We start from the raw sequence: 27,062 nt of genomic DNA on the forward strand, positions 1-27,062 counted from the left end.
CAGGAGGTTTCAGCTAAAGTACTCTTTACAATTTTTGCTCACTGAATGGTACCACAGTTGCAATAAAAGTCAGAATAATCTCATTAACACATTTCTCTCCCCCCCCCCCGTTTATTTAATATATAATTGTTCACAATGGTCTGGGACTGACAAACTGCTGGTTTAAGACAAAATACCAACCAGGAGGCTTCATTCTAGAAACGTAATTACATGTCTTAGGATGCACAGAATTAAAAGACTGTATTTAGGAATCTCTTTAGAAACACTTATTTGCTTTCTATTTTGGCAGTCATTATGAATAATACCAAATGTTTATTACCTTACCACTTATTTCCCACCTAAGCCTAATTATGCGTGTCATTTAAAATGTTTTGAGTATCAAAAACATTAACCTCAAGATAAAACTATAATAACTAACAACTTTTTTTTTTATGCCAGCATAAAAATTATCCAAATGTACACTTTCTGTAGACATATACAACCGCCCGCTATTGCTGTTACTAAAATATAGCCGCGGTAATAAATAAAACAAAAACTGTCAAAGTGTGAGTATTGTTGTGATGATCATTTATGTTTACCGGAGCATTTACACTTCTAAAAAATGCAGAAACACTGTGCTTCACTGATACGACAAGCTGAAAACAGCAAAGACCACGAGCAGCACAGAACGCTCCCCAGGCACAATCGACAGACGTGTGCTTCACCAACAGAGTAGAAATCCACTCAATCGAAATTGCGCATGCGTAAAAGTGGAAAATGTGGACGTGATAGATTCTATGTTTTTTCATCCGCAGTTCACTTTGAGCTGCTACAAAGATTAAATAATTATATACAGTGGTGTAGAGAATATATAATACCGTTAAATCAATTCAAGATAATTAATTTATTTTACTTTTATTTTTATGTGTGCATTTCTGAGTCGTCCTGCGTACCCCCTATGACCCAATAAAACCAGGGGTACGCGTACGCCCAAACAGTCCAAGCATATCCAATGCTAAGACCTAAGAACATAAGAAGAACATAAGAAAGTTTACAAACGAGAGGAGGCCATTCAGCCCATCTTGCTCATTTGGTTGTTAGTAGCTTATTGATCCCGGAATCTCATCAAGCAGCTTCTTGAAGGATCCCAGGGTGTCAGCTTCAACAACATTACTGGGGAGTTGGTTCCAGACCCTCACAATTCTCTATGTAAAAAAGTGCCCCCTATTTTCTGTTCTGAATGCCCCTTTATCTAATCTCCATTTTTGACCCCTGGTCCTGGTTTCTTTTTTCAGGTCAAAAAAGTCCCCTGGGTCAACCTTGTCTATACCTTTTAGGATTTTTAATGTTTGAATCAGATCGCCGCGTAGTCTTCTTTGTTCAAGACTGAATAGATTCAATTATTTTAGCCTGTCTGCATACGACATGCCTTTTAAACCCGGGATAATTCTGGTTGCTCTTCTTTGCACTCTTTCTAGAGCAGCAATATCCTTTTTGTAACGAGGTGACCAGAACTGAACACAACATTCCAGGTGAGGTCTTACTAATGCATTATAAAGTTTTAACATTACTTCCCTTGATTTAAATTCAACACTTCTCACAATATATCCGAGCATCTTCTTGGCCTTTTTTTATAGCTTCCCCACATAACTTCCTTATGCACTGACTTACAAACAGTGTATGAAACAGAAGATTTTAAAAATGCTGAAAATTCATTAAGTATGCTTGAACTGATGATAACAACTTGGACAGAACATTTCTGGAGATTACGAAACTAAGATAGTTATTACCACATCGATGACTGCAGCAGAGGCAAAAAAGGTGTTTCTCAACACTGAAGCGGATAAAAACCTTCTTGAGAAACAGTATGTAAACCGAACGACTAAATGCTTTAGCCATGTTATCAATTGAAAAAGACATGATGGCTGACATTCCTGACTTTAATAATAAAGTAATCGAAATATTTGCCACAATAATAAGACATCGCAGAGCAAACTTTTTGTATTGATTCCAACAAGAAACAGATCCACTGGACAGTGCTTCTACCACTGAGGTTGGCCCACTGGACCCCACCCTGCATCTGAGGTGTGATTGTAAACACCCAAAAAATGTGGCCGCCACTTGTATATAGTTGTGTATAACGTGCTAGCGCCAGTCAAAACAACTTTTAAAAATATTCTTTTTTTGTATTTCATACTGGTTCTCAATGTGCCACAATCCTTGGACAATGTTATGATTATTGCTACAATCCTTGGCAAACTCAGTTTGTTTGCAAGAACTATACTTCCAGTTCCCAGAACTGAAAACATTTCCAAAGGGGGGCCCAGCAAAAAAGGTTTTTGAGAACCACTGAAGTAGAAAATGGTAACCTGAAGTAAACATTGGAATCGCGTATGGACTACTGATTATCATACTGGTTGTGGAACTCGAGTTGACTTGATATTCTGAAACTCTATAACTAAACTAAACTAAACTAAAAAAAAAAAAAAAAAAAACTACGCTTCTTTAATTACAACGCTAATGGTAATCATGGGTGCACTCAGTAACATACACTGTACTTCAGGGATGGAAAAAAAGACTACCATTATGTAACAGTTTGATCGATTCCTGGGTTTATTATGAGTGTAATAAGACTCACTTGAACTGTTTCAAGTGGCTAATCAAACTCGTAGTAAAACCTGGATCGGGTGCAACTGCTATGCAATTAGTTATTTCCATCCTTCACAAAAGATCCATGGGACTGGACTCACGCAGGTTGATGGGAGAAATCCTGTTGTAGCTCCGCCCTTCCTAAATCAAAACAAATCTGCTCAGTGCTCGCACATGTTGCTGTACAGAGTCTGAGCAGGGTCAGGGGTATTTCTGGCAAAATAATAATACAAAAGCCCTAGGAAAAATAAACCAGAGGAAGAGATATTATTTTAAATCCACAATATCAACGGCTTCCAACATGTATGCCGATGAAAACAATACTTATAATGCAACCAATTGTATCAGTTAAGGTTATTTTGCATGTATTTTATATTTAGAAGATACATTTACACCGTACGCTACTGCTACAGTGCCGCGCTGCACATCACTGTAAAACTCTGTTGCTCTTGTGGTTTTATATAACTTAACTCAGCTGCAGGTTTTAAAGTCTTAAACCTGTTAACCAACTTTTTTTTTTAAAAAAGAAGAAATTAACCTTAATTCTGTAGCAATGCAATGAAGAAAATCTATAAATCTACAAATAATCCGATGTGTGTGTACCAGACCTACACACAGGGCTTAATTATAATAAAGACACATACTCAAAGTGTGAAATTGTAATTTTTTTTTTTTTACAAATAAAAGTTATGAATTTGTAAACAAAAAACAAACAAAAGCCAACAACAAAACGAGTTATTTACTTACACTTAGAGGAAAAACTGACAACTGCAAACAGGGAAGCTAAGTTCACTGAAAAGCGGAAGTGCTCGTGTGCGAGTTGATCTACAGACAGTAGAGGGAGAACGAGATAAAGAGAAATGGCGCCTTGGTACTCCACTCTTTAAGACAGTGCAACATACAGAGAAGGACAAATAAAAACATGGTGAATACCCGGAGGAGCTCCTTGCCATTGTCGCACAGTACCAACCATTACATCTCATCCAGGACCAGATCATCTGCCAGAAACACAACCAGTTTGGAGGAACACAATCATGTAAGACTGAGGGGTTCATTTCGGTATACTCATATATTGTTTGGCCTGCGGTCTGTTGCTTGCCTGTTCGCCTTTTGTTCCCATTTATCAGTTTTAAGAAAAAAAGCCACTTTTTTATGAATGAAAGTGGCTGTGGGGACAGGAGACAGATCGGAATTCGCCCTGTGAGTTGTCTTTGTAAAATTTGCACGAGTCACCTGTGTAATTTCAACAGCTTCTGTCTGAGCAAGTTCTCTTTGTGTAAAAAAAAAAAAAAGGAAATAGTGTGTGTTGCCGGCTTATACTATTTGACAGTCCGGGAAGCCTTGTGACAGTGGATAGTACATTCCCGTGACCCAGCGTTTCACAGGATCTCGGGGAGTTGTGAAAAAAAACGTCCGTTTATGTGTTAAGTTTTGTTTTGGCGGCTGTGTGTATAAATATTATCAGACATTACGAGGGTGGGGGAAGGGAAACCGATCGAAAAGAGCTCCTCTCGTGGCCAAATGTTGACATTGTCGCTCCTAATTCTGGAGTGTTTACAGTACTTAAACTTTTTGTTAAGTTTTTTTCTTCTTCACCACAAGCGAGGTTAAATATATAACAAAACCCCGTAGACATAATAAACCTTGTGACCAACGTTCTGGTGAATTAATGTGTAAATGATTGATTGTGTTACTGTACAGCCAGTTAATTCTGTACTGTCAGTGGTTGTGATGAATGTTTCTTGCAGGGAGTCGCGGGCTTGTTTTGCACATTTTGAGTTGAGTTTTGCGTGATCAGCTGTCTAAACAAAGAAAGCAAGCTTCGGGAGAGCAGGACAGTCGACAGAGGAATGTGTATGTGGAATGTGTTTAAAATGAGTTATACTGTTAAAACTAATAATGAAATTAAAAAAAACAAACCTTGAACAATGTAGTATAAAATTATTTCATTGCCCCCCCCCCCCCCCCCCCAAAAAAAAAGCAACCAATCAAACGAAAAAAAAAAAAAAAACTTTTATCTAAAGTAGTTCACACAAATGCATATACCCGTCGATGTCTGTTATAATTGGGTGCGGTATACTGTTTTGCGCCACTGTACGGAGGGTACAGATGTATCTGTTGCACAGCACTGTTTGTTAGGCATTGTCGAGACAGGTAACTGGAATTCTTGACAGTTGTATCTCCCGCTTTTTATATTTGTTATAAATCTCTTTAATTGCACTATTATTATTATTATCTTTGTGTTATAAATGAAAATAATCAATTTGGCAGTGTAGTGTCTTTAAGAAAATATACGTTTTGACGATTACTATTAAAGGGCTGGGATGATTGTCCTGTCTTCAGGCTGTTTCTGGTATACAATATACAGTTGAAGGAAGTTTGTTGTCCAAATGCCAGATTGCTTGTTGAGTTACAGATCAGTTATTGCCTCTCCTCCAAATACACTAGTACATTTTTTAAAAACCTGTTAAACACTTCCTCCTTTACAGGTTAGACAGGTAGAAAGTCCATTTTCTTTGACTGTGAGACAGGCTCATAACTACACTTGTCTTAATGGGTTATGTGTATGATCCTCTTCCCAAATAAGTGTTCAGAGTAATTTTAGTGTGCACAGTTTAATTGCAATCCAACCTAGGGGCGAAATAGCTCCTCTGGGGTTAAGTATCCTTATCTCAGAGTAGGCAGGGACCTCACTCACAGGATTTATGCACATGGAAGATTATTGTATTACTTAAGGCTGCAACACACCAGACGCAATGTGATTTTTCACTGGGCGACAACATACTTTCGCAGCAACATGACCATACACACCTGAAGCGACACAGACTTGATGCGACGGATTTGAAAACTGTATAAAACTATTAAATTGCTATTGACAAAACTATGATCAAGACTGGTACATATTCATCAACATGATGTGGAAATTACTAGTGTCTTCTCTGATGATATTTCAACATATATGGCAATAAATCATACATACCAGGTTCTTTCAAAATTGACTCCCATAAATTATCTTTCATCTCTGTATCTTTATAATTGCGATCATCCTTGTCATAAAGCTCTGGGCATTTTTCCACGGCAAGTATTATTTATTCCTTTGTCATTTTTGGATACTGCTTATATGTGTGTGTGTGTGTATAATATATATATATATGCTGCTGTGTCTGATGATATATTATTAGCTGACGCCCTTATCCAGAGCGACTTACAATTGTTACAAGATATCACATTATTTTTTACATACAATTACCCATTTATACAGTTGGGTTTTTACTGGAGCAATCTAGGTAAAGTACCTTGCTCAAGGGTACAGCAGCAGTGTCCCCACCGGGGATTGAACCCACGACCCTCTGGTCAAGAGTCCAGAGCCCTAACCACTACTCCACACTGCTGCCTGCTGTTCCAATATACTGGGCACTCAAGCAGGATAACAGAACATTACCAACACATGGTTCTGTATGGCGACCATTTTGATGTTTTGCAACAAACGATTTGTGTAAAAGTGTACTGGTAAATTAAAGCCTATACATAATTTATTTCCACATATGTGTTCTTTGAATTGGAAAAAATCATGTTATACGTATTCACAGGGATGTAAGGGCTAAATAAATGTCAGTTGCCATCTGAAGCGTTCTGTTTGTTATTGATGTTGTTTTTTAATGCCGTCAGTAACTCCATCCACAGTAATTTCTGAGTGTTTTTGTTTCAAGTGGCGAACCATTGAATGTGTTTTTGTGGTACAGCAATTTTGTTTTGCATAATTATGTACATACCACGGTTTTCTCATCCGGTTCCTCAAAATACTTCCAAACATGGCTTTGCTTCGTTCCTTTGTTTAGAGATGCCATTTTATTAAAAATATATAACAAACATGAGAAAAAAAGCTTGTCATTAACTTTATTACACCGTGGAGTTGATACCACTCCTAGTACAGCATGAAAAACAGAGTGCACCAATGAAGCTCCAGATTGACTGAGAATAAAACCCGCCCCAGTGTCAATCTTTCTGTTGCACCAATTAGAAAAGCTACTTGGAGGCAATTGCTAAACAACTTCCTTTCTATAATAACTGCCCTTACTGTGGCATCACAGCAGTAGGATACGCAATGCACTGCTGTGTGTGATGATAAATTACTAAAATTATTACATTAAAAATATGTGTCGATGAAATTTGTCACCTGACCGATTATATGTCTAGCATGTTATTCAATGTATAACCACTTCTTTGGAGTTTATACGTAGCAGCCTTTAGTCTCGTTTAATCAGTAGTTTAACTGAAGTTTGTTTCAGGGTAATGAGTCAAACGGTTACTTTGAGCTGAAATACTGTAGATGTATTTCAAGTGTACTTGTAGTAGAAAGTGGCTTGTTTCTTAAACACAAATGGAGTAATGAGACTGAAGGATCTCATTAAATTGAATGAAAATAGAAGGGCTTCAAGACACACTTAACCAGATAGTATAGTACTGACGAGAACCCTTAAGAGGGTGAGAGTAAGTCCTGTTCAAAAGAAACACTGAGTGTTAACACAGTAAGTCGAGTACCCTGTTTTCTTGCCATTAAGTCCAGGCAGGACGCTGCACTGATTTATATTTTAACCCAAAAAGACACCAACTGAAAATAATGGGAAAACTGATGGCGCTTTCATTGACCTCTTAACAATAAGAGTTTGGTGAAATCCAGGAAGTTTCTCCGTTTATCTTGGTAAGACTTGACTGAGTATCCCCCTTGGCTGAACTTAAGTATAGTTCACAGGACTAAAAATCAGGTGTCCTCAGAGTTGGTCAAAAGCAGAGGACATCTAGTAACCCAGACGTGGACTACTTGTCATCGAGGAAAGTCAATGAATTCAAAATGCAATGTTGTGGCCAGAAAAGGCGCTTTTTTGCTAAACAATGTCAATAACTTGTGCTAGATAGAGGTAGAATGAAACGTATCAACTGAGTGCTTTTTTATTTCATTGTATCTTTTCCAAAGGCTACCGGCACCTTGGTCATGTTGAATAGCAATTTCTTCCCTTGAGTGATATGTATTAGCATACATATCTCCAAATGCTTTCTTCAAAGCATCGGTTTTGTCCTGATGTCCCGTAAAAAAATCAGAGCACCCCTGAGAGAATTATCTGGGACTATTCTGAGGCAAAATAAGTACATTTTTGAACACTAGACACCAACCCAGAGACAAGTTGTACATATTATCATAGCTAATAATACTTCTGCAAGCAAAACCATCAGCTGCAGTTCTGTTCCACTTTCTGGAAGACCCTTGGAGCTCTCTGTTGCATTTAATTACACCTCGTACTATGAGACAATGTGTAATAATGTAACCTGCAGAAGCCAAGCATTTGAAAGAATGCCTGGTTTCCAATGCAGTGGTCATTATGGGCTTTCCTGAAGTTCTGAAAGATGTTATAGTCTATGATTTTATGAAATGTTGCTCTCAGATGTCTATCTGGTTGATAGTTGTATTGTATTCTTGGTATAAAATTTGGTCATGATGTCCTTTGCCACAAGGTATTATTGAGAGTGTAGTAATCGGGAGCCGGTTGCAGCTATAATCGCTGCATGTTGATTGGCTGAGCTTTTATTCTGATCAGATTTAGTTTTGTCATGTCACAAATCTCCGCCCATTTCGCTTTGTGTCAGTGCTCATTGGTTGATCAACAAGAGAAGACTTTAACAGTCCGACTTGAAAACAGCATTGTGGAGTATGGTTATTTTCTTTAGTGTGGAGAAACTTTGAATATTCAAATTAACATTGCTGCACATGAATTTGAAGGCAAAAATCCACATCTGTGTAAGCCATAAATGACATCGTCAAGTTATCAGCGAAGCACTAGAACGGACAGACTATACAGCAAGAATAGTTTACGTGTTTTCAAGGTATTGGTGCAGCAAAAGTAAATCAGCCAAAAGCACCATTTCACTTTTAATTAGTAGTTCCCAACACTACAGTAGGGCAGGTGATGTGTCAATTTTGCAGTCCGATGATAAATGTCTATAACATAAATTAATATAAAAATCTACTATATATAAAATAAATGTGCAATATTTTATTTATGAAGCAACTAGTGTATTTATTTTGAATTATTATCATAGTTATGGTTTTTGAGCTTTCAAAGTGTAAAAGTGTCCTTCGGTGTTACTGTCCGAAAGGAGAAATGCTGTCTGGTTATTTAAATTCACGAGAAATACTTTTGTCCGAGAAATTGATGTCCTCAAATGTCCTATGGTGTAACCAACATTGAACAGCCATTTTAGACCATATTGCCTGAAGATTCCACGTGACCTATGACCTCAGTATACGAGGAAGTCAGAAAGGGACGCAGCACATGTGGAGCAAGGTCAGTATGTCTCTCATAAATGTTAAAAAATGCATATTCATGGCTCCTTATAGGACATGGAAATAATCACATGTCCTTCAGTGTAACACATAGAATAAGGTGATAACAAAGAAATATTTTCAAAATCAACATCTCTCTAGATATTTGTTTGTTATAGAATTTCTTCAATGTCATTGCTTTGCATAGGTGGCCTAATAATTGGCTGTTACATTAGCATTAGATGGAAAATGTCCTTCGGTGTAAACGCAAAATGTCCTTTTGGTGTAACCAGAATTAGGTACACCAGAATGTCCTGGTGGTTACACTGTATGACTTTAGGCATGATCTCTCAATTTAACAGATTTATTGATTACTTATTATGGAGAGCCAATAAACATTTATTTTTTATGAATAGCCAAGTTTAAAATGACACACACATACATTTTTCTCATTTTTCTTCATTTTCAGATGCCCTTGTCAAGCAGGGAAAAGGTAGCTCAATATAGAGCCTGTGTTAATAAAGACCCTTGTTAATGAAGATCCTTATTCAGTCTTGAACAAAGAAGACTACGCGGTGATCTGATTCAAGCATTCAAAATCCTAAAAGGTATAGACAATGTCGACCCAGGGGATTTTTTTGACCTGAAAAAAGAAACAAGGACCAGGGGTCACAAATAGAGATTAGATAAAGGGGCATTCAGAACAGAAAGTAGGAGGCACTTTTTTACATGGAGAATTGTGATGGTCTGCAACCAACTCCCCAGTAATGTTGTTGAAGCTGACACCCTGGGATCCTTCAAGAAGCTGCTTGATGAGATTCTGGGATCAATAAGCTACTAACAACCAAACGAGCAAGATAGGCTGAATGGCCTCCTCTCGTTTGTAAACGTTCTTATGTTCTTATGTTCTTAAAAGCAACCTACCTTTCCAAAAGGCGATCAAGGTGCTTTTTCATGTTTTTCACTTTATAATACAGAATCTGATATGATACAGAATCTGATATGATACAGAATCTGACAACACATTATAGTCCAGCTAATAAGCACAACAAATAGGCAAGACTGCACATTTTTCAAATGTGAAACTTTGCATACACATACCAAGCACATGATCATGCTATAGTCCTGTAGAAACTGACCTGAATGAAACAAAAGACAAGAAAAATGACATTTCCTCCTCATGCAGCTGAAATGTCCCCGTTATTGTTGTTTTTCTCATGTTATGTTAAATTTCTGTTCACCAATGTTGATTAGTAGTAATTAAAAAAAAAAAAAAAAAAGTAAATGCAAATGACCAATAAAGTTAAACAATTATTCACTATTAATGTGTCTGTTTTCCTTTAAGATTATAAATACATAATTTAGGTCTGTATTTTAATTAAATAGGCCATGGTTTGAGTATAACAATCAGAAGTCCTCCGGGGTAACCTGCTTTGGTCCTACGGTGTAACCGATATATTAATTGTATTAAAGTGCAGATATTTGTGTGAAACTTGTTGTATCTATACAAACACATAGAATATATCAATTAAATGTGGTAAAAAATCATTTTAGTCTTTTCTAGACATTTTTATTTTATTTATAGGTATTACTGTGAGCTCATGCTAAAAAATTGGAATCGTCACAAAGAAAATGAAGAAAAAAGAAATAAATATGGAAATATAATTGTATGCTTGTGAATCAGGATAGCTAAATAGTAATATATGAATGATTATGTGCATAGAAACTGTACATAAGGCAATTTATTTCTAGAAAAATGTGTAGTTACACCGAAGGACACTTTAATGGAATAAAGGACAAAAAAAGCAGAAAATAGATAAATTAAGGTGCGACAAGTATATATATATATATATATATATATATATATATATATATGGATGGTTCACATTCACAGGAAACCAAAAATACTAATTGCATTCTTTTTTAAGACATTAAAATTTTTGTCACTTTTGAAAACCTTATCCGTCATCTGCCCAGTAAGAGAAATAAGTCGCCAAAGTAAGGTAAAAATGTTCTTCTACTTCTATTACAAATATCATTTTGCAGACCCCTTTTTTTGCACTTTTATCCATAACCGTAAATCTTAAAAATAATTGCTGGGTTTCAAATAATCACCTGTCTCCAATACGCGCCGGGTCTGCTGGCAAATATTGTAAATAAACGCTGGGTCTCTATTAAATGCCAGGTCTCTGTCATTGCTGTTGAAGCTGCGGAAGATGAGGTGGAGCTTGAGTGTAATGAACTGCTAATAAGTGACAGCAATGAAAGTGACTCTCAGGATTTAATAAATAATAGTAATAGAAAATGTAATTTAAGGTAGGCCTACATGTAATGCATATTTGTTTAATACAGTTATTAAAAGTTTTGATAATTAAGCATCCTGAAAGTAGGCCAGATACAAACCTCTCGGTGTATTTTAACGTGTTTTGTTGTATTAACAATGTTCAAGTTTGAGGTTAAACAATAAATTATTTGATAATAATACTTACTGCTTTTATTGTTCATTTCTAAAAACATTTTAGAACTTTGTAATTTATTATTATTATTATTATTATTATTATTATTATTAACAATGATAGATATATGATTCAATTTTTAAATACAAATTCGTACTTCTGCTTGTTCATTTTTCATACCGTATCCTTGCATATAAAAATACCATAATAATACTTACGCTTTATACTAGAGGGTGTACAATACAATGTAATTTGGTTATAAAACAAAACTGTTACTTAGTTCACCCTGACACAACCTTTTAACAAAGTTGCTGGAATGTTTAAATTGAGTTAGGATGTTGCTACAAGGTTGTGTGTTAGCGGCTTCTCGATGACCGCAGGAAGCATGTGAAGCTAGTGATCTAGTATAAACGCCGGTCTCTAATACACGCTGGATCAGCTTGCAAATATTGTAAATAAACACTGGAGGCATTTAATTGAAGTTTTACGGTATGCACAGTGCCCTCCAACAACCTCCAGAATGCTGGAGTGAAAGTGTAACAAGCTACTGTTCGCAGAAGACTTCGGCAGCAGAATTACAAAGGCTACATTGCAAGATGCAAACCTCCGATCAGCACCAAAAACAGAAAGGCCAGATTAGAATTTGCTAAAAAGTACAGAGTTGAGCCAGTAGAGTTTTGGAACAGAGTTTTATGGACAGATGAGACGAAGATTAACCTTTATCAAAGTGATGGGAAGGCAAAAGTGAGGAGAAAAAAAGGAACTGCAGATGATCCAAAGCATACCACCTCATCTGTGAAGCATGGTGGAGGTAGTGTCATGGCCTGGGCATGCATGGCTGCCTCTGGAACGGGCTCACTCATCTTTATTGATGATGTAACGAATGATGGCAGCAGCAGAATGACTTCAGAAGTGTACAGAAGCATCTTGGCTACAAATGTACAAGAAAATGCCACCAGACTCATTAGGCGGCGCTTCACAATGCAACAGCACAATGACCCAAAACACACTGCCAACGCAACCAAGGAGTTCATCAGGGGAAAAAAGTGGAAAGTTTAAGACTGGCCAAGTCAATCTCCTAATTTAAATCCGATTGAACATGCATTTCAAGGAGACTGAAGTCAAAAACTCCCCAAAACAAGCAACAGCTGAAAATGGCTGCAGTAAAGGCTTGGCAAAGCATCTCAAAGGACGATACCAAGAGTTTGGTGATGTCAATGGGTCGCAGACTCACTGCTGGTATTGCATGCAAGGGATTTGCGACTAAATACTAGCTTTTATACTTCTTATATTTGCTTTAAGTTGAATTGTCCCAATACTTATGCTCACATAAAATGGGGGGATGGAACTCTAAAAGTGCTGTTATTCTTAGTTGGTAAAACATATATGTGTTGAAACAGCCAGAAATAAAAGGTGACATTCTGTACTTTTGCCTCATATTAATCTTTTACTCGTATTTTCATATTGCTTGAGTGTACAGCAAAAATAGCAATTTTGACTTCACTGTCCCAATACTTATGGAGGGCACTGTATATTACAGGACATCCGAGTTTAATGACAGTTAACTTGTTTTGTCAACGTGGAAATATATTAGGGAACACACTTATTGTGACGTCTATATCGTTTATATTAAATGATTTATTTAGTTTTAAAAGTGAACATTTGCCTGCAAAATCAGTATTTTTTTTTTTTTTAATAAATATAAAAAAGTCTGGCATGCAATAACCCGAAGCACGAAGCCACATAGTTTTTTTGTATTCAGCCGATGAAGGACTTGTAGTCCGAAACGTATAATCAATTATTCTACCTTTAAGTACCTGAAATATCCTTTTATTTTTTCTTTATATGTATGTGTGTGTGTAATATATATATATATATATATATATATATATATATATATATATATATATAATGTAAAAGACTAGACCCACTCGGGTTCGTTGCCCCTTTAAAAATACGACCCAGAACACAGAAGTGGATTTTTCAAGCGCGTTTGCGCTATTTTTTTAATAAACACAAAATAAAACAAATACAAAAGCAAAATAAACACCTAGCTCTTTTGGAGCACTAACTCAACTTTCAGGAAACCCTTCCTAACACGGGACAGCTAAGCTGTTTTCCTGCCGCACTTACTTTAACTCTCTCTCTGTGGCTACTCAGAGACAGAGCACCTCTTCTGCCTCCTTCTCCTCAGCAGCCCCGAGCAGACTGCCTGCTCTCCTTTTAAACCCCCGCACCTGGGTCTAATTCCCTCATAACGCCCAGGTGCGGATGATAATTAATAATAAAACAATTAAACTAAACAATAAGCAAATTAAATGAAACAATAAAGCAATCCATCAAAACAATTAACAAAAAGGTGCATTTCTCTCGCAGGGAGGTTTTAACCCCCTCCCTGCTGTCTCTCACAACCCGCTATCTTACAATATATATATATATATATATATATATATATATATATATATATATATATATATATATGTACATAGGTTTGCAGAAGTATTCACCCCCTGCAAAGTTTTCACATTTTGTTGGCATGTAGAATCTACACAAACTACATTGATAAAGTTAAGAAATGCATATAGAATATAAATAAGTAAGATTTACAGAGAAAAACAGATTAATCTCAGTTGCATAAGTATTCAACCCCTTTGCTACTGCAGCCCTAAATCAGCTCAGGTGCAAATGATTTGTTTGAAAGGTGACAAAATTAGTGAAATGGTTTCAGCCTGTGTGTACTCAAAGTGGTTTAACGTGTAGATAATTTCCCTCAGGTATATAAAGACTTTTCAAGCTTTCCAACAAAGCAACCATGAAGACCAAGGAGCTTTCAAAACAAGTCAGGAATAAAGTGGTGGAGAGGCACAGAGCAGGCGAAGGGTATAAGAAAATTTCAAAGGCACTGATTATCCCTCTCAGCACAGTGAAGTCCATCATTAAGAAGTGGAAGATGCATCATACCACCCAGACACTACCCAGATCAGGTCGCCCTCTCAAACTGAGCAGCCGGGCAAGCAGGAAACTGGTTCGGGATGTCACTCTGAAGCCAACAGTGACCTTGAGAGATCTGCAGAGTTCTGTGTCTGAGATGGGAGTCAGTGTTCACACATCAACAATAAGCCAGTACCTACACAAAGCTGGCCTGTATGGACGGGTGGCAAGAAAGAAGCCATTCCTCAAAAAGCCTCATCTTAAAGCACGTATGGAGTTTGCGTAAAAGCATGTAGAAAAAGGTTTTGTGGTCAGACAAGACAAAAATTAAACTTTTCGGTCTAAATTCCAAGCGTTATGTCTGGCGCAAGCCCAACACTGCACATCACTCAGTCAACACTATCCCAACTGTCAAGCATGGTGGTGGCAGCATCATGTTATGGGGATGCTTCTCTTCAGCAGGGACTGGGAAGCTTGTCAGGATAGAGGGGGGAATGGATGGTGCAAAGTACAGACGAATCCTGAGGAAAACCTGTTTGAGTGAAACTGGGGAGGAAATTCACATTTCAGCAGGACAATAACCCGAAGCACAAAGCCACACTGGAGTGGTTGAACAAGAAGAAAATTAATGTTCTTGAATGGCCCAATCAAAGCCCTGACTTGAATCCAATCAAATTTATGTAATGTAAAAATTTTGCAGGGGGTGAACACGTCTGTAAACCTCTGTGTGTGTGTATGTGTGTGTGTGTGTGTGTGTGTGTGTATATATATATATATATATATATATAATATATATTACACACACATATATACACATATATATATATATATATATATATATATATATATATATATATATATATATATACATATATACACACAGATATACATATATATATACACATATATACATATACATACACACACACACTCACAGGGTTCTCCCCAGGAATTCTGTATAGCCGGGTGGCAGAGCATTGTAGCCGGGAGCACATATAACAGAAAAATAAACTTGCCTTACCTTAAATATATAATGCAACAAAGAATTTGAATAATGTGTTGTCTGTCATTGACTATATCTGGTTGCGCTTTATGTTCTACATTTTCTTTTTCATTACAGTTTTTTATTATGGTAAATTACCGTGCTAATTTAGGCATTGTACGATTTGACTGGGGAAAGATAACGTATGTTTATTGGAGTTAACAAAAAAAATAAAAAAGGTAACGTTTTCACTTACTTTTTAGCTTAATTATTGAGCTTATTGCTTCATTTAAATAGTTTTCTTTGTGTTAAGTTTTCAGGGCATTTTGTTAATGCACGTCTATTTTTGTTTTTCGCTGTTCTACATTTTTTGAATGCAACTGTTCATTTTAACAAATTTTTTTTTTTTTTTTTTTAAACAAAACAGTAGTCACACACGTTTGGTCACCATCATAACTGTTGCATGAAACCAGTGTAATAATCCAGTACCTCTGCACTTAAGAATTTTTATGTCAGCTGACACTGTTCAGTTAATATTCCATCACGACGTTCTTCTTAAAGGTGTACAGCCTATATATGAACCCCCAATATCTCTCACACGCACCTAAGTTACGATATTACAACAAAAGGAATACGCTTCTTTTTTTTTTGGTGCATATGTATAGCTATTATGTACTGTATATCACCTTACAGTACAATAATACGACACAAAATTGACAATGATAATACCTGAAAATAATCTTAATATTTTTTTAATAAAGTAGCCTCCGCAAATATAGTATTAGGCAGTGGATTGTGCCGATCACCGGCTTATTTTGACCCCCTGCATTATTGTCACTATTTTTGCTTTGAAAATAATTGGTTATTTTTTTAGCAGTCATTTTTAACGTTTTACCCCTTAGATTATGCTACCAGGAACGCTTGGTTTTTGTCCTCGAACACTCCCAGTTGTAGTTTTCCATAGTTCACACGTGTACTTTTCTTAATTCGAAACCCAGATCTTGGTGACCGCAATGTTGCTTAAGATGTCATACCTCCCCCTTAAAGCCTGCAATTTGTATTCACAAAAAGCATCATGCTCCTATTACTACCAGCAGCAGACTGTTCTTAACAAGGGAGAAAAAAAAAACTCATCTTGCAGAGCGTAATCAGCTGAATAAATAGGCATTTTTCTCAGTTGTTGGCCCATGGCTCCCAGTGATGTACCAAGAGAATTTGAGGCAGTGTCTGCATCGAGGTGAGCCCTGTAATACTGCTCGCCTCAGTCATTCAGGGACCCAGAGAGAGAGAGAGAGAGTGTTTGCGTGTTTTATCCTTTTGTTTGTACCAGTCATGGGAATCCAGCTGGGACTTGGGTTCCTAGAGCACAGAGGCTTTGTGTTTAGAGGGCCACTAAGCAGTAAACCGTTGTGCTTGAGGCAAACTTCGCTGTGGAACATGAACCCTGAGATGGTGTGGGTGTATAGCTTGCAGTTGTGTACGAGACCCAGGTCTTTTGATGGATGCTAAAAGTATAGTGTACAGTATGTGTTGTAATTGCCCACCAGTCGAAAGGATAACCGAGATTATATGTCTGTATTTTTGGAACAGCTGAACCCTGCTGAGTGTGTTGTTAACAAACCAGAACTAGTCTACTGCTGTTGCCAGTCAATAAGCAACTGCGTCACTTTTTATACTTTTCAGTATTTCATATTACTCACGATTGATTATAAAGAATAGAATAGCCGTTTCACATAACAAGCTGTCTAATTTGCCATTTTTAAATGTATTTTTAACACACCATTGTGAAGTGGACATTGAGTCTAAACGAACTTCAGTCAAGCAGGGAAACTTGCCAGAGTTTTAAAGCCACTTCTATAAAACAAAACATGTTGGAAGTCTTTCTTTGTGTGTATGCTTCATTTTCATTTTGATTTTGCATAAGATTAACCAGTCACGCCAAACACTTAACACACTGTGCGCTCTAATAACAGTCATCCTCTTTTGCAGTTACCCACATTTCCCTGCTCTACACTACATAATTTATTGAACTGACCAATTACCTTTTGAACCGTCCTGTGTACAGTCTCGTACCTGCATCAGTGTTACAGAGTCTGATGTTGTAATAACAAGACCCAGAACATGTTATCACCACAGGCTTCACACTTGGAAAGAAAAAGAATGGCAACCTAAATAAAACTAATGACTTTTATTTGCTAAGTTGGCTTTCCTGAGTTTTATCTACCCATTGGTTTACAATGTTGCTTGCTATTGACACAGAGCTGCCGTTAATGTGCACCAAACTGTTTTTGGCACAGTCCCTGCTTTTCTTAAGTTGTTCAAAATTGAACTGTGGAAATTGAGGCCAGCAAAAACTTATGCTTTAAAACTGATCTTGTTCTGCTTAGTCAGACATTATAGACGAAAAAAACAGGCACGAGGCAGTGTTGTATTTACCGTAGCAACCCCTGGTTAACTTGTCTTTCTTTGAGAAATGAGCGAGAATTTCAGAATCATGTTCTGGTAATGGGGAAGGATTGTTTTCTTCTGAATGCTCTTTTTTATGCATTTGTGCATTTCAATCACACTGTTGCTCGTTTCACAAAATAAACCTGTGATTGTGAAGGATATCTTCCATTTGAACTGTATTAAACAATGTACCAGAAAGTCATGTCCCTCCCTCCCCACATCCTTTTGCAGAAAGACCCAGATAGCGATGCTAGTTCCAGTGGTGCCCACTTATCGCCTCCATCTAAACGCACCCGCAGGCACACCGACACAGTATCCAGTGACAATTCACCCAACCTCCGATCCAAAGTGCAGAGGGAGGAGTGGAGTATCCACACGCGACAATCCAGGTAATATAAAAAACTGCAGGCCTGCACAGCATGAATTTGCTTTGCATTACATCCAGTGCTGTCCAATGTGTTGTTCAACGTGTATGTGAAATCCTTGTATGTCGCCTTTATGTTGCAGGTTAGCTAGCGGTGCAGGAGCTTCATTACAAAATGGACACGGAAGCTTATGTAAGTATTCAGTTCTATTTCAGTTATTTGCAGTGTCCAGCATGAGTGGTCAATTTGTTTTGCTAAATAAGTTATAATATGTTTAGCTTACAAATCCTATATGAAGTTAATAGTAAAGGCTAAATTAAAATCTAAGGTTTGCAAAACAATGTCACACACGTACACAGCTGTGTCTTAGTTTGTACGGATATAATCAGACTTTAAAGAAATTAGATACACTTTTACTTAAATGTAAAGTTCAATGGATGTATTTTATGTTGGCTTAAAAAAAATATTTGTCACACTAATTGTTATGAATAACAAGGTTCTTGCCAGTGCTGTTGAGCGTAACGGGCCGTTACGTTGCTACCTGGAAAAGTTGCGCTGTGTTTTCAGTTTGCGTAACGGCCAAAAAATAATAATAATCCTGTGAAACACTGTTGATTTATTCCTGTATGTGAGAAATTGGTTTGCTTAAAATACTTGTTTCAGCTCTCAATACTCTTCAATGGGTTGGTTGTGACAGCATGTTCTTTAGTTTGGTGCGTGTAATGTATGCGACACAGAGATGAGATTGAACTTCACTGAACTTTATTAGCACATTCCCCCCTGTTGACGGATGAGACTAGATCCTGAGTGCGCCCCTGATACACAGCTCTATAACAACCAACACCGTTGCAGATCTTTATTATTATACCATAACTACGTTCCCTCTAAGACTTTCATTTAGTTAGCCACTGTGGCCAAAGTAACTTAACATTTTTTAGCCACGCTGGAAAAACTTAAGCCACTTAACAATACTGTAAACAAGTGTGAACTTAGCTGTGGTCTTGAAGCTGTGTGTTTCTCAGTCGGACAGAAACAATAACACTATGGCAAAAATCTAGTTTCCCCTCTGTGGAGTGCCGTCCATGCGTTGCTAGGGAGTACGTCATCCTATGATGCAGACTCTGCATCTACCTACTGACAACCATAGACATAGAATATTATATATGCTGACAACTACTTCCACAAAGCATAAGCAGGGGGTTGCGAGGATCTCTGTTTCTTTCGCAGCCCCCACTCCTCCCACCACCATGCTTTAAAAAATTCCTGGTGAGAACCCTGGAATAACACTTGCTATATAACTTCTAAGATTTGCAAACTTTAAGACTGCATCAAGCATTGTGATGGGGTACTCCCCGCCCCTGTGCCTGGTCTGTATTATTTTGTATTTGTTTATTATTATTATTATTATTATTATTATTATTATTATTATTATTATTATTATTATTATTATTATTTTTGTGATTTATGTATTTTATATGACGACGAAAAGCCGGTGTTTTGATTTATTATGTTTGGCAGGATGAGAGAGGTGCTGTCCGTCATTATTTGCTGTTTTAAAAATACCTTGTGAGAATGTGTGACTGTCAGCTACTGATTATTTAACTAGCTGACAGTCACGCAGAATTAATAAACCCTTGCAAAATGTGACAGAGGGATAATAAGATAATTAATAGCTAGTTAATCCCTCGGTCACCACCATAAAGACCTGCAGCTTTAGCTGCAATGGGGTGTTGAGAGTTCAGCAGTGGAGAACAAGAGTCAGAGAGAGCGAGGTAAACAAACAATTTCCCAGCACGGTACTTGTTTGTTTGTTTGTTTGTTTGTTTGTTTGTTTGTTTTGGCCAACATGCCGTTTATTTTTTGGAGTCTTGTTTTGTGTAAACCTTTTATTAGATTTAATAAAAGCTTAGTACCATTGCGTCTGTTTTGCCCCGCAATTGCCTGTGTGTTCCATTCATTTCCTGGCCTGACGTCTCCACTAGTTGTCCTGTCACAAGCACAAAAAAAAATAACACATTCAAACATGCATGTTCAAACACTGCCTTGCCGTCAATATTATAGTCTGTATGCAAATCAATGTAACAATAGGAAAGACTGGAGACTATGGTCCAAGTTCAGCGTTTGCATTCATATTTATTTTGGGAGAAAGTCCTAACGATATGTAACTAAACATGCACCAAAAAATAATGAACTGCCACTTCTAGTATCCCACAATCCACTGCATAAGAAATGGTTAACTGGCCAGTATGTTTCACTGCTAAATACTTATTGACCATGGCAATGCAAGTCTTCTATTATTTTGTTACATTATGCATTTTATTTACAGCTAATTTATCACTGTACACACTTTCTATACTGGGAAATATTTTAGATGCATTTCAATTTATCATATCTTATATAAATCTTAAATGCTGTAAATCATATCTTCCTAGTATTAGTACAATAATGAATGGGACATCAATTGTAAGTAATATGGTATTATTAGCAAAAATAAAACATTGCACAAAAATACATTTGTTTGTTTATTCTATATCATTGGTTGCATACATTCTTATACGGTCTCATTGATTAATTACTGTGTTCTGCTACCAGCAGCTTTTGCATGCTTTTCAAGAAACCTGTATATTTCTATATTAAAGTTTTTTAGTGGCGTCTTTTCCTGCTTTCATCTCGGGTGTGCTCTGCAACACACGTTGGCACAGAACTATGTGTGCAACATGCGTGCTCCAGTGTTTGTTGCGTGTTCATATTTGTTGCGTAGGAGTATTTAAAGTTATTTACGGCTCACCTCAGTGAGTCTGTAAACATGATAAATAAATAGGAAATGACAATTGAGAGGGGTCATTTCAGTGACTTGCCCTCGGATTGTGACAGTGTTTCTCTTGAAGAATCCACACTTGTGCTGTTGTAAAATGTTTCTTCATTTACAAAGAAATGGCCGAGTGACTGTGCAGTACTTTTGTGTTTGCAGCTCGTACAAGTCATCCACGGAGGGGTGAGGGCAGCGGGGATGCAGACCACTCGCACATCAATGGTGTTCTGGAGGTTGGGAGAAGCCGTTCATCCAAGAGGAACAGATTTGACACCTTGAATCAGAGCATGCTGTTTGACCGGCTTGTGAACAGGTATGTGCGTCAGTGTGGAGAGACTACGTTGTAGGACCAAATGGAGCAATCGGAGCCAGTAAGACTGCGCTCTGAAAACGAATGGCTCCCCATCTGATGAATTAGAGTTGCATGACAATGTGATTTTTTCAACAGGGATAGCTGTGTGATCAGTTTCTACTTTGGATTTAAATTGTTAGCAAACACTACATGGCTGTCTGACAATGTTTCCTTGATTTTTATTTTTATTATTGTTCCCCCCCCCAATTGAGATTTCTCTCAACTCGAACTGTTTATCACTTCTCGTGTTTTTTTCATTAATATTTTTTGTACTTGCAGTACCGCAGAGGCTGTGCTTCAGGAAATGGACAACATCAGCAGCATCCGACAGAACAGAGAGGTGGAACGGCTTCGCATGTGGACCGACACAGAGCTTGTAAGTTCTTATCTTGATTAATTGTACAATACATTGCCTCTGCTCGTTTTGTACAGGATTTAGAAATCAATACATTTGTGTGTCAAAATAAACAGCTGCCCAGTGGTGACATGCATGCTGCTGCACAGTTACAGGATCTAATGAGTGTGTGTTTTAATAATCTCCAAAGCGCCTTGGCCTCCTTGTTCTATTATTAAATCATTACCGAGAACGGGGTTGCAAGCATTTAAAAGTGTACGGTAGTATTCATATACGTTTTGTTTGGACACCAGTTTAAAATTCTGCTTATAGTAGAGTCCTGCATGGGTCCGATTTTTATACCCCGCTTCCAACCCGGACCCGCTACTACAGGACTCGACCCGAACCCGCAACCTGCTGCAACACCGACTTCTTACCCGCGACCTGGCCCGCTTTAATAAGACATGCAACCCGACCCAAACCCGCAAGTGTTTGTCCTTTACCTACTGCCTGCATCAACTGACTCTCTCATGCTCTCACATTCACACACAGATACCTCTACCATTCTCCACAGATTGAGTTTACAGCGTGGTAGCTTTCTCTAGTGGTCTGTATATATTTTAACATTGTAACATATTAACTATCTCTACTTACTTTTACTATAAAATACCTGTCTATTCCTTTTCTGCCACCAGCTGAAAGGGAGCTACACCTGTGCTTTCGCAGAGACGGTGTACCAGTTTTGTGGCTGTCGTTTACAAAAACATAATGACAGGTTTTACAAGCAACGAATCCAGTCACATGTTCATTATTTTAATTCGCTATGATTCCAAAATAATTCCACACTTCTGATTTACCTCTTGAGTTAGTATTCGCTACATGATATAAACCCTGCGCTTTTGTTTCACCTCGTACACATACATTTTTAATATCACCAAGCAGATAAAAAGATCTTGCGACGTATCAAACAAGTGAGAACAACACTGCTTAGTCAGCTGACTCCTCCCTAATCGCCTCCTGCTTTAGTGCTGGAAATACTGGTACATTTACCTTCTAATATGTTATTTGGGAAAGGGTTACAGACGAGTACGCTGAAAGGACAGAAAATATTTTTGGTGATTCAAATTCCGACCCAAAAATTATTTTTTATTGACCTGAACCGCAAACCGCGAAAGTTCAAATTCCGATCCAAACCTGACCCGCTTTTGTGGGTTGACCCACGGGTAGCCGACCTGATGCAGGACTTTAGCTTATAGTTCAGTTATCAATGGTGTTAGTGGTTGACTGGATTTCTGATACCAGATTGCTGTATTTTCAGGAGAACATGGACATGTATTCAAGGGTTAAACGGAGGAGGAAGTCGCTGAGGAGGAACACCTCTGGAATCCAGCCTCATCACAAAGTAATGAGTGAAGCTGAGGGAGACGAGGGAGGCACGGAAGGTACCTCTACTTTATCTGTTAACTATGTGTTACACTGCAAGAATCAGTACATGCAATTGTTGTGGTTCAAGCCCAGGCAATATCAGCCCTTGCAATAGTGCTGTGCACAAGCTACACTTGCCCCTTACTGTACTGTATTAAAACGTAAGTCAATATGAAGTGTACTTGAGGGTGCAGTTAACTCGTAATATGATGTAACTTTTGCTTGTAATTGAAAACGTTAAGGATCTCCAATGTTCTGTAGTTACAGTGCTCCAATTATATATATATATATATATATATATATATATATATATATATATATATATATATATATATATATATATATATATTAAATTAAGATTTTAGCAAATCCCTTGCCTTGGATTTTCAAGTGCCATGGTGATAGAGACAGACATGTCCTTGTTGTGACGAATATATTTTGAAGGGAGAATATGCAGAAGCACATCGTAATCCCTATTTGTATATAATTTGTTTGCAGCCCTATTGAGACGCACCTTTTTCATTAGTCAGGTATATAAATAATTCTCTTGGGATCAACCGTATCAGAATTGGCTGTCCCTGACTGACCTTGTGTGTCATACAGGGATTTCATTTTGAGATCACGTGACTTAAGATTTGCTGTGTGCTTCTCGTTTTTGTTGACCGTTGGATAAAACAGTTTGTGAATGTGGCTGTGTTGGTTTGACAGAGTCTCACGATGAGGAGGAAGATGATGAGGACGATGAGGACGATGAAGACGATGACGAAGTCGATGAAGTGGAAGAGGCTGAAGAGGAGAACGACCGGCCCTACAATCTGAGACAGCGCAAGACCGTGCAGAGATACCAAGCACCACCCATAGGTAGAAATCCCATAGGAGAACGAACGCAACCCACATTTTAAAATGTGCCTGTTTTTCATGAAGTATATGAAAAACTGTTAATTCTATAAGGTGATGCACAACTTTTGTCAAGAGCTGTACACATCTGTATAAGACGGAAGTTATAAGACGGAAGTTAAAGTAGAGGTACCTTCCGTTAAATTTATCTATCTAAAATTTATAGCTGCGGCAAGCATGTATGCTACCGATATACTTTGCAGTTGAACAGGATGTATTCCCTTGGATGTCACTTTTTTAATTGTGATTTATTTTATTTCTTATTGTGTGTTTTACAAAAGATAGCAAACTGGTAAATGGGTTAGGGTTCTGTGTTATTTAATGATTTTATTTTATTGCAGTCCTTTTTATTTTTCAAAAACAGCCGCAACATTAGTTAAATTCTAAACTTTATACATGTTTTTATTGCGCAGAGCCAGCCAGTCGGAAACAAAGACAGAACACATTGTTTGATACACACAGATCTCCTGCAAGAAGAAGCCATATACGGTATGGGACTCCCATCTGTTACAGATGATTGATTCTCTTCAGTAAGCTGCTTTAGTGATTTGTAAGGACATCTATCGCAAAATAAGACGGTGTCTAACCCTGTTGAAATTAAATCTATCTGCATTAATCCAATCTGTTAATGAAGTAATGTTGAGAAATGTAAACCTTGTAATTTACATGCAAAACAATGGCGCAAACAGTAAATACTACAGGCATAAATAGGCTGTCAGACTTTAACACCTGATCTTATAAAATAAATTGGCTGCGCTGCTGGTTCTTGGCATTGTATACCATACCTAAAAAAAAAAAAAAACCAACCCCCCCCCCCAAAAAAAAAACATTTAATATTTGTATTTATGATCGCTTATATGCCTTCTATATCTGTTTCCTCTTCATTGGTGTTTTATGAACAGCGACTCTGCATCTAATGCCTGAGGTAACATTTGATTTTGTATCATTGGAGCAGGGTAAAGAAGCATGCTATTCACAGCAGCGACACAACGTCCTCGTCGGATGAAGAGCGCTTTGAGATCAGGAAATCCAAAAGCATGACAAGAGCACGCAACAGGTAACTGGGGTTTGGGGTTTGGGGTTTGGGGTTTGGGGTTTGGGGGGGGGGGGGGGGGGGGGGGGAGAGTCTCTTATCGTAATAAATAAGATTGAAAAAGAAAAAAAAAAAAGGCAACAAAATAAGTGGATGCGTATAGTATAGGCAGATTTTATAGTTCTAATTCATTCTTCAGAAATCCTCATCCAATTGTGAGGCCATTCCTTCCATATTCTTGAGAAGGGGTGCCCAAAAGTTTATTGAGCAGAGGGCCGCATAGCAAGGCTACTGTGAGACTGTGTGCCGCAATGTGACCAAATTGCATGGATTGCAAATGTCAGGAGCATTTATTTGTGTTGCTAACAATTTCAATATTCCAGCTTAATAAATTACAGACTTAATAAATGTAAACATTTCTTAATATTTACTCCCTGTCAATAACTTGTAAAAACATTAACCCATGCCATTAGCATGTATTCCTGTTGCCAGTGACAATAACGCTACATTAAATAAATGAAAAGTATCAAATCATGTACTATATTACTATTGTTAAATCAATTTAAAACAAACTAAAAAAATAAAACTTATTGGCATTTATTAACAATGCCAGCCAGTAACAGTAACAGCCAATTCCATAAGCTGTAAAATGAAGTCATTAGCATTTTTTCATGTCAGTGATTTACAACAAGCTATTCAATAAATTGTCAAGAATATCATTACCATCTGTGCTCCTATAAAAAAAAAAAGTTTTTTAGTCTCCTTTTAATCTACAATCGATTTACTATTGATGTGGTGAGTATTCTGCATTTCCAATCAAGTGAGCTGTCTCTGATTGAGTTATCGCAAATAAACAATGCTATACAGACCGCCTCAACAATAATCAATTGTATCTTAAACTTTAAAGGAGAGTAAATGATGTCATTGTTTTAGAAAAAAAAAATATTGCTGCATTGTTAATTCTTTGTAAAGACTTACCACCCTCCTTTTCCTCTGCTCACCCATGCATTGATCATATTATAGTCTTTCATGACTCCAATGGACTGTTTGCACAAAAGACAGGTTTGCCCTCCTTCTCAATTACAAAATATTTCTGTCCATTGGTCTTGAAATGTTCAAAACTCTTTTTGCACTCCTGTTTTTTTCTTATTTTTTATCTGGTATACAGTGCTGGAGAGTTGTCTATATTGTTAGCAATACAACCATAACTTAAATATAGTTTTAAAACAAAAGTAAAACTGTAGGGAACTAAGCCAAGTAGACAGATATTCTAGCTCATTTTAATGCTGTGTTTTTTTTTTTTTTTTGTAGGGGAGGTGGGGTGCTGATATGCCACACGGATTTGAATACAACTTTTTATAGTAATTCATATCACTTTTGTAATGTACAAGGTATATCAGAACAGTTTTACCTTGGTTATCCCTTGTAGCTTACAGTACCCACTGTACTTGTTCTGCTTCTATCAGTTCTACCTCCATCCCAGGGACAGATCAACACCCTCCTCTCCCCTTATGTCAGTGTATTTGAGATCCAGAAGCTCTGTATAGTTAACACTGGTCTAAGTATCCTGGTTAGGCTTGGACTAGTGGTACTGAACGAAGGTGAAAAAGGCTGACACACTGCACTGGCCCATTATGAATAATTCATTGGTATGTTTTTCTGTTTGCTGAACAGGTGCCTCCCTATGAACTTGAGACCAGAACACTTGGCGAGTGGGGTCCTGCGAGATCGGGTGAAAGTAGGGGCCAGTTTAGCAGATGTAGATCCTATGAGTGTGGACTCCTCAGTAAGTTTGTACAAAATGCTTTAACCGAATATCCGGTAGAATGTTAAAACAATACCCGTATTTATAAATTGCCTATCATGTAAGTGAAGTCCCAAAGTGCTGGCTTTCATAATTGAAATCTGTAGTGTTTCAGCTAAAAGGGCCGCCGCACATAGTAAATCTGAAAGAATGAGCAGCGAGTGCTGGCGGGCACGTCTGGCTTTGAAAACTAATATAGCATGGAGGATGACATTGGCACTTGGATTATTTGAATCAACATTGTTATTATCCCTGAAGAAATAAGTAATTAGTCTG

At 37.5% G+C, this 27,062-nt stretch overlaps 1 protein-coding gene across 1 annotated transcript in view; it reads left to right on the forward strand.

Annotated features, from left to right (window-relative positions):
* Positions 1-3,278: 3,278 nt before the first annotated feature.
* The window catches only part of LOC117410564 (ATPase family AAA domain-containing protein 2B), a gene marked incomplete at its 3' end in the record, with an annotated part of 30,991 nt that continues 7,207 nt past the window's right edge, over positions 3,279-27,062 (forward strand). Inside the window, 10 exon segments of the mRNA XM_059021184.1 lie at positions 3,279-3,664; positions 17,996-18,153; positions 18,272-18,321; positions 21,101-21,254; positions 21,573-21,669; positions 22,946-23,069; positions 23,761-23,913; positions 24,363-24,438; positions 24,905-25,006; positions 26,657-26,768. Coding sequence (XP_058877167.1) covers positions 3,551-3,664; positions 17,996-18,153; positions 18,272-18,321; positions 21,101-21,254; positions 21,573-21,669; positions 22,946-23,069; positions 23,761-23,913; positions 24,363-24,438; positions 24,905-25,006; positions 26,657-26,768 — 1,140 coding nt within the window.

The sequence above is a fragment of the Acipenser ruthenus genome, unplaced genomic scaffold (genome assembly GCF_902713425.1).
Source record: "Acipenser ruthenus unplaced genomic scaffold, fAciRut3.2 maternal haplotype, whole genome shotgun sequence".
NCBI classification, from domain to species: Eukaryota; Metazoa; Chordata; class Actinopteri; order Acipenseriformes; family Acipenseridae; genus Acipenser; species Acipenser ruthenus.